The sequence below is a fragment of the Toxoplasma gondii genome, chromosome X, assembly GCF_000006565.2.
Source record: "Toxoplasma gondii ME49 chromosome X, whole genome shotgun sequence".
In the NCBI taxonomy this organism is placed as follows: domain Eukaryota; phylum Apicomplexa; class Conoidasida; order Eucoccidiorida; family Sarcocystidae; genus Toxoplasma; species Toxoplasma gondii.
The window spans coordinates 6,194,356-6,208,824 of record NC_031478.1 but is presented as its reverse complement, the minus strand read 5'-3'; the positions used below and the strand labels follow the sequence as shown (position 1 = coordinate 6,208,824).

Here is a 14,469-nt window from a genome sequence, read left to right as displayed (position 1 = left end):
TGGTATGGTACTTGGAACGAGCGCCGCCTGCTGTCTGGTAGTGAAGCACGGTGAGGACCGTTCAGTTTAGAAATATTTGACTGCTGGCAGACGCCTTCGCACGAGTTTATAGAACGCAGCGCTTTCTTGTGCTCGTTGGCAATGAGAAAGAGTCTTGCCAAGCCATAAACAGTAGTACCTGTGAAACAGATACACGCATCCCCCTCGCGGACGCGTGTACTGCTGAGGCAAAAACTCCAACCTAAGTTAAAGTAGTGCTACTCATTTGACATGTTGCCTATACAAGGTAAACGAGGTCATGTGACTAAAACTAAATCCTGGGGAACTGTGGATTGCGTCCATACGAATCCGCATTTTGCCTCGTTCCTTCTACGGAGTTGTTTGTTGCTAGGCTTTGTCCCCTCTTTCGAAGCAGGAGGGTTCCAGAGAGCTGTTTCATTTGTGACCTGAAACATCCAACTAATGACACTGTCTTTGTACGTCTACACTAACAACAAGGGTGCTCACGAAGTTGGTGGGCTGCAGAGAGCTGTATTCCGCGTATCCTACGCTCATAGGCGCTGAGGTCGTTCTACCTGTGTGTGCCTCGCAGACTGCGCAGGTCAAGAACCTGTATAACATATCTTTTGCCTACACATGTACGGAACGCAAAAATACCCAGGCAAAGAACTTGATCTTCTGTCTGAATTCTGCAAGGTAGACACCCTCACGGAAGGCGGAACAAGCACTTAGATGCTCTGAAGTAGCGCACCCGTCGGTCGGCTCTTTTGCTCATCGCCACTGGAACAGACACAAGCTTTCGCCGTTAGCACGTGTACGGACTTTAAAGAATGAAGAATCATGGCAAATATTGGGCAAAGTGCAGGAAAGTATGTCAGATGCAGAACGCGTTCAGGGACGGCTGCTACTGCGAGTGAATCGCCTCCCACTCAGCTGACTTCTTACGGAACATAGGGTAACTTTCCTGTACCGATTGACTGGTAAAGTTTTAAGGTCGTTTCTACGCGATCTCCCAATTCCTAGTACCATAAGCGAACTATTTACGTGTCATCTGAAGTACGGAGTGTTCTCCTAGAAAGGTACACAGAACTTGACAAGCAGACTGTGATTAAGCGGCGGAACACGGAGTGCAGCTGTTGTAAAAAATCAACACTGTATACTGGCAATATCACAGTAGATGTACGGCTTGTGTCTAAGCTTATGGCGCAGCTGAAAACGGAGAAGTGCGAAATGCTTCCTGGGCAAAAGCGGTGGAACAACGTTCCCAGCCGAAAAGTGACATGCAGCGACTGTTACGAGGCTTCCGACTCCAACGGGAAGTTATGTTTTGTTTTGCAGCCATTACCGCGAGTCCTTGGCTGTCCAGTTTCAATTGAACATGCAATATTGACAACCACCGGAACGGACTCTGTGTTGGTTGTTGAACAGCAGCAGATTCCTGCTGAAAGCGCTTTGTGTCGGCGTTTTTCGGAGACAGCAGAGGGGGATGGTCCGCTTCTTTGTGAAAACACCAAGAGCTGGACGGTGTGACCGCCTCTACTTGCACACTCCCCGGGGCTTCGCGAGCGAAGCTTGCGCACCTGCAACTGCGCCTGGGGGCGGTCCACCTTTGTTTTTTTGTTTTCATTCCTTGCTCCTGTTGAGGGCGCCGGGGTCTCTCCAGCGCCCGTTTTAAAAACTAGAATTCGTCTGTACGCCACGGGAGGTGCCTCTCTCGGCGCCGTTTCCCGCGGTTTCCCACTGCAGTAGACGCGAAGTAGCGCACCGGACGCCTTTTCGTCGTGCTCAGTCACTCCCCACACCGCGGACCAGAACGTTCGCCGGTTTCGTGCCTCTTTGCTGCGTTTTAAGCATTCTTAGACTCCTTACCAGTTTCGTCCTTGCATTGGGAGTTCGAACTTCGTTGATCCTGTCTGTCCGTGCTTCTCTGAGGGAGAAACGAACGGATTTGTCTTCCCCCAACCCCCGCCGCCACAGCGCGGTCCCTGAGTTTTCTTGCTGTCTCTTGGTTACATTTTCCAAGCACCGCCAAAGGAATCTCAGCCAGCGAATTCGAGGGAATGCCACCGAATCCATTGCCATAGTATGAATTTACTCCTTTGATCTTCCATTCACCCCCCGCCGTCGTCGTGCACGGTCCCCGACTTGCGCAAAAGTTCCTTTCCCGCACAAAGCTGCTTCAGGTAAGCAAACGTTCGCTCTCTATTGTTCGGCCGACACTACACACCTCGCGAAACTGTGGGCCTGTCTGGGATGGTTCCGCTGTTGCTGCAGTCACTGTCACTTCCGTATTTTTCTTGGTTTCTCCTCCTGTTTCCTCTGGCTACTCCTGTCCGTGTTCGCCGCATGGCGCCCAAGCTTTCCTCGCTTGCTCTGTTTCGCATCCAACCGGGTGAGACAATCATCTGTCGTACTTGTCTGTGCCATTATTTTTGTTTTCAATGGCAGTGCGTCTTCCAGGATGGCGCCGAAGAAGAAAGGCGGTCGAGGTGGACGGCGCGGTGGCCTGTCCAGTGACGAGGAGTTCGAAGCAAAGAAGCCGACGCCCGTTCCAGCTGCGGATGTGAGTGTGCCGCTTTTGCTTTGTGTTTGCCGCTCTCCACTTTAGCGGCCAACAGTTTTTCTTCCCCACCTCGATAAACGGCTCAGTCCTACTTCAGCGTCGGCACTCCCTTTTCTCCAGTTTTCATTTCCCTCTTGCCCCTGTCGGGACCTATTGACTTCAGATACACACCTCTTGCGAATCCACGGTTCATTCATGCCCGGTTCCAGTTCTGATCACCAAGGCGTTCTTCAGTTCTGTCGCGTGCGTCGCCTCCAGAGTAGATTTCACTGTCGCGGCGAAGGAAACAGGGGGGCATCGGGAGACATGGACATTGCCTTCTTTTCGCGCCTTTCACCATGCATTTTATTTTTCAGTCCACCGACTCGGAGTCGTCGAGCGAGGACTCCAGCGAGGACGAGCGTCCCCGGCGCGGTGCCAGCAGATTCGCCCTCGCCGTTTCCAGCAGCGAGTCTGACAGTGACAGTGAGAGCGAAAGCGCCAGCGGAAGTGAGAGTGAAAGTGAGAGTGGAGGCGGCAGCGAGAGTGGAAGCGAGCGCGAGGACAAGTCGAAGGCGCGTGATGGCAAGGCCGCTCCGAAGCAGGCGGGGAGGAAGGTCGAGTCTTCGTCCTCTGCAGACGAAAAGGAAGCCGAGTCGAGTGACGAGGAATCGAAGAACGCGAAGGGAGGAGGCAAAAGGAAGTCCGAACGCGAGTCCGATAATTCAGACGAGGAGCTAAAGACAAAGGCGCAGCCGTCTCGACCCCAAGGGAAGGCGAAGGCTTCGCCCAAAAAGGCCCAAGGAAAGGGGAAAAAGGGGAAGCAGGTAAGGCGTTTTGCCGGACATTCAGGGGAGGCCTCACCTGTCGAAGAGAGGGTCGCGCCAAACGTAGACGTCTTGTTTTAATTTTATACCTTGCGCCGTTATGCATGGGTCACTGGTGGACCGAAAGTGAAGCGGTTGCCTCCACACAACAGTCTAGAGACACGATTCACTCTCAGCGCTTCAAGTACTATGCATCTGTATTCCAAGCTTCGTAGACGATTTGTTTCCAGGACTTTTTTCACTCAGAAGACTTACAAGCATCATTCGACCGTTCCTGAGTTCGACCTTAAACGCCAGCCTTTAGCTGACTGTGCATCTCTTCATGTGCGTCTCCAGGGTATTTACACGTTACCCCGAGAGAATATATGCATATATATATATATATATATATACGCTTGTCTTCACCACATCTACACTCCGTGGATACCGGTTCTTTCCGTTGTATCAACGCAGTCTGCACTTTATGGATATGCCAAAAAAGATCCACGAATGCCTTTCTGCGTGCGAACGAACAGGTAGATGATGACGACTTGGATGCTGTTCTTGAGGAAGTCGGAGCAAGTGTGCCTGGGAAGGCGGAGTCGCCTGCGGTAGCAGAGAAGGGCAAGAAGGGCAAGAAGGACAAAAAGGAAGCTGACGACCTCGATGATCTCCTTGCAGAGTTGGAAAGTCCAGCGAAAAAGGGAGCGTCTCCGGTGGCTGCCGCCGCTGCGGCTCCTGTTACAGTCGAGAAGCCGGCTGTTTCCGATGAAGAGGCAGAAGGCCGTGGAGCTGCTCCTGGCGGTTTGACGAAGAATCAGTTGAAAAAGCAGAAGAAGAAGCAGGCAGCTCAGAAGAAAGTCGCTCAGAAGAAGGACGACAGCGACGACGAAACCAAACCGGCACCCCCCGCGAAAAAAGGCCCTCTGAGTGCTGCCGCGCGAGCGGCGCAGGAGCGTCTTCGACTTCTCAAGGAAGAGGAAGAACGTCAAAAGAAGGAGGAAGAGGAGCGGAAGCGCCAGGAGGAAGAACAGAGGAAGCGGTGAGTTCCCTGCAGTTCTTGTCGCTGTGCGCAGCAGTTCTTTTTGACTCTTTAGACCAGGAGTTAAGAAGGCTGCTTGTTTCTGGCCTCGATGTGCGACGCCCGGTGTGGGTCTAGACTTCCCTCTCGCTTCTACTCCGGTCCGCCTGTAGGGGGATCCTCCTGTACCTACTCGGTGTCTCTCCTTTGGAGTTCTGTTTCCGTCTCCGTAGGTTCACATGCATGGCAGACATGCGTTATAATCTGGAGATCTCTAGTTGCCGTGTGTGGCGCTCCGTTTGAAGTCCGCAATCTCTTTGTTTCGCCTTTGTGGAGCTGTGATTCTGTGGCTCGGGCGCTACTTGTGTGTTCTCTCAGGACCTGCATATCCATATAGACATTGCAAACATATTCATATATATATATATACATATACACACAGATGTATATACGTAGTTATGTGTGTATGTATGAACTGGGTGTGCCGTCCGTTGTTTTATTTCGTTTATGCAGAGAAGAGGAGGAGGAGAAGAGACGGCAAGAGGAGCGCGCACTGAGAGAGCAGAGACGAGCTGAGAGGAAGCAGCGTTTGAAGGAAGAAGGGAAGCTGCTGAGTTCCAAGGAGAAGAAAGAGAGGGAGCGACAGCAAGCCTTTCTGCGACAGCTCCAAGAAAAGGGCGTCGTACTTGGCGAGGATCAAAGCGAGACAAGCCACAAGAAGAAGAGCTCGCGCGCCGTGGACGGAAAGAAGAAGAAGAAGAAAGAGAAGACAGAGACACCGGAGGATGCCGAGGAAGCGGAGTCCTCCCGAAGACGCGAAGAAGAACCGAGAGAAGAAGAGAAAAAACGCAAAGAGGAAGAGCCAGGTGGGTCGCTGAGGCACTCTGGTAAAACGTCGATTGCATGTTCCTGTCGACGCCAGTATCCCTTTGTCCTTGGTGCTGTCTCATCGTTTCCGTTTCATCTTGGTTTGCCCCTGTGTTCTGTAGAAATCAGCTCAGTCTGTGCCGAGAACCAGCGTTCACGTGGACTCGGTTTCCGAGTTTTCGCAGCGATTGTGAATTGAATCTTTTTTTATGGTGTTGGGAGTTGCGTCTGTACGTCGCAATCCGGATAAACGCTTGACCTGCAGTTCCCCAGGCTCAGTCGCTTCGTCGTGCCTGACATGTTGCCCTGGTCTGGTCGCAGCTCATGAAAACTGGGAGGAGTTGTTGGACGAATTAGACGACGACGGCGACTCTCCGGACGCGAAGACGAACACCGAGAAGGAGCAGCAATCACAGAAAGTGAAGAAGGGAGGGGCGAACGCGCGGCAGAGAGCCGCCATGGAAGCAGCTGCAGCGGTCGAGGCCGCTGCGGCTGCTGAGAAGAAGGCCCAAGAAGAGGCTGCGGAGAAAAAAAAGAAGGAAGTCGAGCTCAGGTCTCCCATCGTCTGCATTCTGGGCCATGTCGATACAGGTTCGTTCACAGTTCAGCCGCTCCGCACAGGAGTCTCGAGAGAGAAAAAAAAAGAAACTGGTGGAGTCGCAACGGCGGCGAGAGCGCAGGGAGACATGTACGAACTTCCGACGTTCCTGAACGCGTTCGGTCTTGGGCGGTTTCTTACCAGCTGGAGGGGAAGGCTTGCGGAGAAGGTCTCGAGGAGTCCTGATCAGAGTCGGGTGCTCGCAGTGCGACGGAGGTTCTCCTCGTACGATCGCGTGAGCGCCGGCTGGCTAGCGGAGACCGTTCTTCTGCTTTGCATGCATGTCTCACGGAAAAGAATGTGCGTTTTCGACTGCGAGTGATGTTCTTTCTCTTTCCAGGAAAGACGAAACTTCTGGACAAGATACGACACACGAACGTCCAAGACAACGAGGCGGGAGGAATCACTCAACAGATCGGTGCGACGTATTTCCCTCCCGAGGCTCTTGTGGAACAGTGCAGAAAGGTACGAGCAGGAAGAAGATGCGCTTCTCTCGTTCTCACGCAATTCTCATATATATATATATATATGTACATGTTTAGATGTATGTATCTGCATTTCCAGCCTTGTCGGATTGTCTCTTGTGTTTCCTCTGTCGCCTACTACCTTCACAACTGCGTCTACGCGTATCCGTTTGTATGTGCAATGGCTCTCTAGTTTCGCGCGTGGACGCACGAGTGAGAGTCGGTGTTGGAGAGGCTCGACGGCGTCACGTCGGCAGCAGAGAGCACTGCTTCGGAAGCCGTTTTTCGCGTTTGTTTTCTCGGCGAACGTGTAGCACCTGGCCCGTCCTCGCGCTTAACCGCGTCTCTCGTGGTTTGTTTGCGAATGTTTTTTTTTCAGTTCAGCAAGGCCGAGCTTCGTTTGCCAGGCCTGTTGATCATCGACACACCGGGGCACTCGTCCTTCACAAATCTGCGCGCGCGGGGGTCATCTCTCTGCGACCTGGCCATCGTCGTCGTAGACATCATGCATGGAATGGAGCAGCAGACTCGCGAGTCTCTTGAGTTGCTGAAGCAGAAAAAATGTCCGTTCATCATCGCGCTGAACAAAATCGATCGCCTGTACGGGTGGAACAGCATTCCATGGCAGCACGACATTCCGAAGCATCTCGCGTCGCAAGGGCCTTCGACGAGAGACGAATTTGACAGGCGCGCCATGGAGGCCATCACTCAGGTACAAATCAAAGCCTCAGTTGCTCTCTTTTGCGTAGGGGCGCTCTGCGGCAATACGCGCGACTGGAAGAGAGAGGGGTCTCGTACCGCATGTTCCTTCTTGGGTCGGACAAAACCGTCTTTCGCGTCCGATTTGCTCGTCAGAGCACTTCCTTTCAGAGACAAAGGAGAATAAAAAGAGCGCTCGCTTCCTCCAAAGTTATTCAGGAGCGGGTCTCCGTGGAAGCTGTTGCAAGGGCGGAAGGGCATTCGCGCTCTTGTTTCCTTGTGTTGTGTGTTCGACAGTTCTCTCTCCACGTCTTCGCATTTTGTTCTTCTTTGTGTTTTCGCTGTCTTGATCTCTCAAAGGAATCACTTCCTTTCTCGTTCATTTCTCCTCCTTCCTCTCGTCTTGGTGCTCTCTGTGACAACTCTTGTTTCCTTTCAACCTCCAGGGAGAGGAAGATCCACGAACTCAACAAGGCAAAAACGCAATCGCAGTGTGCCGCTGTTCCCTGTCTCCGTCGTCTGTATGCGCTTTGCTGTGTACGTTCGTCTCGCGCAGCTCGAGTGGGTCGTCCGTTAAGAAGTCTCGAGTCTTTCTGTCTTTTTTCAGCTGCAAGAGGAAGGCTTCAACTGCCGGCTGTACTGGGAGAACGAAGACGTGAGGAAGAACGTCTCTGTCGTACCAACGTCGGCCGTCACGGGCGAAGGCGTTCCCGATCTGCTGAACTTAGTCGTTCAGGTTAACCAGACCTTGATGCAGAGAACCATTGCCAAGGAAGCTGTCGACAGCCGACTCGCGAGAGGTGATCGACAACTCCAGTGCACCATTCTGGAGGTGAAAGCGATCGATGTAAGTTCAGATCCAATCTTCAGCCGTCCTCGCGTCGTCTCGGGAGGTACCTGTCGGTCACCACTTTCCACATCAACATCTGTATATATATTTATACATATCTACATATATCTATATCTACATATATATATATATATATATATATATTTGTATGTAGCATGTGATGCAGACTCTGAAGATGATGAGTGCTGGCTTTTTCGTGAGGATGATCTGCATTCTTTTGTTTGCTTTCGCGTCCTTTTGCATGTCCCTCTGTTAGGGCTTGGGTACGACGATCGATGTGATTCTCGTTCACGGGACGCTGTACGAAGGAGACAAGATTGTGGTGTGTGGGATGAGCGGGCCGATCGTCACGACGATCCGCGCGCTGCTGACGCCTCAACCGCTGAAGGAGCTTCGCGTCAAGGGGGAGTACATCCAGCATGCTTTCATCCAAGCGGCCATGGGAGTGAAGATCTCTGCGCCGGTAGGAAAGAGGACGTCAGGAAACAGAGTCTCTCCGGACGCGCCTGCAGCCAGGCAGCTGGATGACTCGCGCATCCCTTCAACTCGACGGCGCGCTTCCGTTTCCTTTACGAAGCAAACATGTCGACAGCGTGGGCTCCACCGAGATGCGCAGATGCTCACAGATGCGTAGAAGGCGACGTACACATGCGGATGTAGAGTTGTCGATGTACGCAGAGAGATCTGTTTAGGCGCGTTCCAGGAGGCGAGTGTGGGGGATGGTGGATGTGTCTGCTGTAGAGGAGGTACAACTGAGTTGTTACCGTCTATCCCTCCTGGCGCGAGGCGACGGGAGTGCATGTGTGGCGGCAGCTTTGTTTCCACCAGGCGCCTGGATGGCTGGAGTGTCTGGGGACTTCCGAACTGCATTGTCTGCGCAGAACCTGGAAGAGGCGGTGGCAGGCACGAGTGTGTTTGTCGTGGAAGAAGACGACGACATCGAGGATTTGAAGGAAGAAGTCATGAGCGACATGGGATCCATTTTCAAGTCTGTCGATCGGACCGGAAGCGGCGTGTACGTCATGGCAAGCACTCTCGGGAGTCTGGAAGCGCTTCTCGTCTTTTTGCAGGAGAGCAAGATCCCTGTCTTCGGAGTCAACATAGGTACGCGTTGGTCGCCGACGTGAGGAGCTTCGTTTCGTTGACGTCTCTCAGCGAAGCGGGGTCGTGGTCCGCGTCTTCGAATTCACGGCTCTGTTTGTGTCGGTGAGGTTTGACAGGTTCAGTCGCTTCGTTGCAGTTCCGGAGGAACAGTCCGAGCGAAGGCGAAGCAGATGATAGAGCGAGGGGAGCGACAGCATGCAGTCGCTCGCTTGAGCGAAGGGTGAGGCTTTTTAGTGTTTCCCGCGGAGTCCAAGGGTGTGACCTTCGTTGCTTCGAAAGGCCGAGCGCCCAGTTCTTTTTTGTGCGCTCTTTGTGTGTTGATGTTTCAGGCACAGTCCAGAAGAAGGATGTGAAGAAGGCGAGTATCATGAGGGAGAAAGGTCGACCGGATCTGTCCGTTATCCTTGCGTTCAACGTCAAAGTAAGGAAACAAAAGTCGTTCTCGTCTTTCCTCGTCGCGAACGAATTCGAGGGGGACCTGCAGAAGAAAAACCACATATGGTTTGTTTGTATTTGAACTTCGCTGCGAAGTCCGACACACGCCTTGCATGGTGTGTATCTGAGAACCGCTGTTCTTTCCTTGCTGCTTGTCGCTCTCCCCTCACCCTTTGCGGTTCTTCGGTGTCTGGTCTTCTTCTTCCTTGTCCGAGTCGCCTGCGGAGAACGCTGCTTCTTGGATCTCCCTGTCGGTTTTGCACCTTCCTCTCCTCGTGCGTTGCGCTGCCCTCCTTTCTTCTGCTTGGCGTCAACAGGCAGGAGGTGCCGCAGACGACGCCTCACAGTTTGTCGCGCGTTCGCGTTTCTCGAGTCGGTGTCAGCGTGAAAAAGGAATGGACAGTGGTGGTGTCTGAGAGGCATCGTTTCCGCTGTGCGTTTGTTTCTTTAGGTTGACCCCGAAGCGGAGAAGGAAGCGAAGACCCTCGGCGTCAAGATCATGACAGCTGAGATCATTTATCACCTGTTCGACGAGTTCACTGCGTATTTCCAGAGCATGAAAGAAGAGAAAAAGTACGTGTCTCTGCCGGAGTTGGGGCCTTGAAGCGCGTCTCTCTCCATCCCTACGCTCTGCTTTTCACCTCGCCTTGTTCGCGTCGGTTTCCTCTATCGAGTAGCGCTGTGAACGGTATGTGTATGTTCGTCTGTCGGCGCTGCTTGGCCTCCGCGCGCCTGGCAAGGCCCGAACGCAAGGCCTCACTTCGAAGTTCATGTCGCCCAGGTACAGATATATGTGTGACTGTCGACCTTTGAGGTTTTCGCGGTCTCGCATCTGCAGAAAGGGCGTAGAAGGGAGGTTCTCCACGTTGGTTGTTAGGAGACAAATGCAAGGACTGCTGCGTAGCGTCCACCTGTTTGTCCCCTAGTAGAACAGCGTACACTTTCTCCCAGAAACTGAGGTCGACCTTCCCAGTGCAAGGAGTTTCCGACTCACGCGGACTGGCCTGTGTGAAAGTATTTGCATGCCTATATGGATCTGTTCGTTCATCACATGCTCGTGTTCACGGACGACGCGGACGGGTCGTTTGACAAGATCGCTGTCTCCCTTGATGTCTCTGGGGAGACATGCGGCGGACGTCGGCTGGAGAACAACTGTGCGGTGGCGGCTTGTGGCTTGCTTCATGCCGAATTCATTTTCGCGTTCCGTGCGCTGGTGTGTGTACAACTCCGGCCTCGTTCGTGGTTGGAGTTGAAGAGTCAAGCGCAAAAATGATTTCTCGGTTTCCCTTGAAGGCTGTGGGCGACTTTGGATTTCTGGGCTCGACGCGTGCGACAGTCATGCGTCCACCTCCTTCGTTCAGAAGTCCTTTCTACCACTGCGACAACGCTGTGTTGTGAAGACGCCGATTTCTTTCTGTCAAAAGCGAAGGCACCTGAAGGGATCGCTTCTTGTCTCGAGACCCCTCCAGGTCGCCACAGTCGCGTGACGCGTAGAACTGCGTAGAGAGGCCGAAGGCGAGTGCCGCGTCAAACGGCATGGTTTGCGCAGCGTCTTCTTGGCGGTTCGGCTCCCGCGCTAGTGACGCATGTCGACGGACATGAACCGACGTTTCTCCTCTTCCTTGCGTTTTCCTTTCAGGAAGGCCGTTGCACAGGAGGCGATCTTCCCGTGCATCTTGGGAGTCTTGCCGCAGTACATTTTTAACAAGAAAGACCCGTTAATTCTCGGCGTCGTTGTCGAAGAAGGAATCCTCAAAGTCGGGACACCCCTCTGCGTTCCTGATAAAGGGGTAAGGTTTCTTCGTCCACTTCTCTCTCGGGTATTTTCTACAAACGCGTTCCACACAAATACACATTCGCATGTGCACATGTCTGTATCTCTGTGTGTAGATCTCTGTGTGTATGTCTAGCTATGTCTATCTATGTGTGTATGCATAGATTTAAATCAATCCCGTTATCTATGTGAATGTGTATCCGTCTTTTTGAGTGTGTATGCATGTGTGTGCATGGATGCAAGTGCTCGGTTGCAGCCGCGTTGAGCGCCTTCGCAGTTCTGAAGCGACATAAGTCTTTTGATACGTCAGGCAGATGCAAAGGAATTCATGGCGTCTATTTAGAAGGGGATTTGAGTCTTTCTACCTCCGTTCACGACATTTGAGCCTCTCGAGTTTCATGCAAGACAAACAGGAGTCTTGCTCCAGCGACAGCCACATTGAAGGATATATAATATTAATAGATACAATGTGTATATCTGTCTACACAGGTATGGATGTCTGTGTGTGTGTGTGTCTTGTGTACGTGCGTCCTGGTATGCGTATACGTATGCCTGTGAATGCCGCTCTTGAAACGCATTTGCTTCGTTTTTCTATGAAGCACAATGCATGCCCAGATGCGGAGAGAAAAGCCTCAGTGCCTCGGTTGTTGTTCGGAGAAGCGCGAGACGTTCTACACTTGCGTTCCTCAGAAACCCAACCGAACACTCCTAGAAATCCCAATTCGTTTCTCACACCCCCGTAAACACGCTGACAAAAACACACATGTAGTCCGCTACATCGAATACATTTAAATGCATATATATATATATATATATATGTATACAGTTGTGTGCATGTGTGTCTCTGCATAAGTTTTTGCGCATTGTTTTCCTCCGATTTCTTCAGGATCTGCGTATCGGTCGCGTGGTGTCTCTGGAGGTGAACAAGAAGCCTTGCGACAAGGCAACGAAGGGCCAGGAGGTGTGTGTAAAGATTGCTGGAGAACCGACGGTGATGATTGGTCGACACTTCGACGCGAAAAACAAGCTTGTTAGTCGCTTGACGAGAGACTCCATCGACTGTTTGAAGGAGCATTTCCGCGACGAAATGTCAAAGGTGAGTTGTTAGTTGTTGCGGTTCTTTGCCTTCGAAGTGATGCCGAGAGGCTCTGCGAGATTCTGTCGGGGATGAAGGACGCGGATATCACGAAAAATGCAGATTCCACGCGCCACACGACGGAAACGTTCCAGGGGGCGCGCTTGGTTCCGCTACCGTATATAAGCCGCTCCGGTACCTCCTCCAGTTGCATGCATCTTTAAAGGTATTTTCGCGAGAACGCCCACCGTTTCTGAACTTCGCGGAACCCATCGGAATGCTCGGCGAAAGTGATGAATGTGCCTGCACATTTACCGCGGGCTTCCCGGTCTCCTGTGAGGTTTACTCACATTTTTTACCTAAGAGGAGTTGTGTGGTTGTCGTCAGAGTCGCGGTGACGAGACCTCGACAAGCAGGAAGATCGTTCAAGGTCCGAGCTGTTTTCTGTCTCTTTTCTCTCCAGTTAAGGCCCTTTGAAGAGCGCTGTGCCAGAGGGTTGAGGGATCAAGAAAAGGAACGCGACAAAAGCATTCGTGGATGTGCACGGGCGCCACCAAGGCTCATCCCGGTTCTACTGAACTTTTGTGTGTATGTGCATGCAGGACGACTGGAAGACGGTTATCCATTTGAAGAAGATTCTTGGCATCCAGTAGAGACTTTCAGAAAAAACGTGAACTGCGCGTTTCTCGTGCGCCGCGGGAACTGTTTTGCGGGGAGTGATCTGGGCATTTTGTGAGTTTCGTAAATGCATTGCTCCGGGAAGAAGAAAGTACGTTTGCATGCAACGCGTATTTCTCTCCAAAGTCTTCTGCTCTTCTGACAAAGTGACTTTTGAAGGCCGCCTTTTCCTGGCCCCTGTGCGTCGAACCTTGCGCTTCAATCCTGCGTGCATGCGTCTGTGTCGACTTATATAAATAGATGCTGTAACCATATATAGATATACATAAGAATAACGGTTTTTTCGAGGTAGAAGAGCAGCGGCTTTCTTTCACGAGAGGCGGGGACGTTCGAATCTTCAGAAGAACCGCTTGTGGTGATGTGCCAGGTGGTTGCGAGAGATCGGCGAAACGTTTTTGCGGGGGACGGCATGCTCCGACGCTGCCGCATTGTGTTGAGAGGAAACGGGTTCCTTTTCAAGAAATGCGATTTTTGAGACTTTTCCGCGACATTCTGGCAGTGCTTTCGTCGCCTCGGAAGCAGGAAGCAGTTTCGCAGATTCGTGTCTCTTCTGCATGCGCAGAATTCCGAGTCGATGCAGAGCTCCCGACCTCAGCGGCAGATGGCGGTCTTGCATGTGTACATGAAGGCCGGAAATGCACGCGGGGACGTTAAATCGAGGGGAAAACCTTCCTCCATCAGGGTAGCACATGAAGGCGACAGTCGCCAGCAAAAGCGTTTGTGTAGGGAAGTCCCCAGACGCTCGCTTCCTGCACGCGTAGATTGTCATCGCGTTTTTAGCTGGCCATGGCCAGCCGACAGTCCCGAGAGAGTCGAACGCGTTGCGCGCCGGCCTCAAACTCCCTCTCACCTGCCTCCGCCTTTCGGCTGATATCTGCCTCGAGTCTCGGGGGACACTGAAACGTTTGTGCACAGGAAGCCTCACAGTTTTTCCCCACACTCAGCATCTGTCCCTCGCCTTCCAAGAAAGACGACACAGTTTGTGTTGACCTGAGTCCCGGCCCCCCCCGAGAAGAGAGACCCGAAGTGCAACGGCACTTCTGAAACTGCATGCGCTGCGGCATCCGAGAAAAACGCATGCGTGCTTCGGAGCTCACAAGCGACGATTCGAAGACACGACGTTTTGCAGGGGCTGAGAAGCGAAAAGAACGACGCTTCACAAAGGATTTGCACCAGCCGTCTGGCCTGTGAATCGCTCTGCACAGATTCCTCTCGAATTCACACGATGACACGATCTGGAAAGTGCAAGAAAGATGTGATAACAAAGTCGAACGTCGGTCTACAAAACATACGCAATTCGCGCAGACCCCTCGACGGCCAAAGGATTCTCTGTGTACCCACGCTTTCCCTGAGAGAAAGACTGAAAAAAATAAACCTCTGCATGCACTGAAAATCAAATGCTTCTTCCCACTCGTGTGCGCCGTCGGCGTCTCTGCACGTTCGCCAGAGACGCAGACCAGCGCAGTTTCAGCTGTCTCCCTCAGCGTAAAAAACGCATGCACTGAAAAAAATATACATGCATACACAACATTATACATGTATAATGATATATATAT

The 14,469-nt window shown here is 52.3% G+C and overlaps 1 protein-coding gene across 1 annotated transcript; it reads left to right on the top strand.

Annotated features, from left to right (window-relative positions):
• The first annotated feature begins 1,628 nt into the window (after positions 1–1,628).
• Positions 1,629–14,409, top strand: TGME49_214270 (translation initiation factor IF-2, putative). The gene is made up of 16 exons (XM_018779639.1): positions 1,629–2,183; positions 2,449–2,563; positions 2,920–3,369; positions 3,885–4,390; positions 4,883–5,235; positions 5,558–5,827; positions 6,175–6,299; positions 6,678–7,010; positions 7,605–7,844; positions 8,104–8,310; positions 8,729–8,951; positions 9,281–9,372; positions 9,838–9,959; positions 11,026–11,176; positions 12,047–12,256; positions 12,838–14,409. The coding sequence occupies exons 2-16, from the start codon at positions 2,462–2,464 to the stop codon at positions 12,886–12,888; spliced, it is 3,435 nt and encodes a 1,144-aa protein (XP_018635744.1). The 5' UTR covers positions 1,629–2,183; positions 2,449–2,461; the 3' UTR covers positions 12,889–14,409.
• Positions 14,410–14,469: the final 60 nt, after the last annotated feature.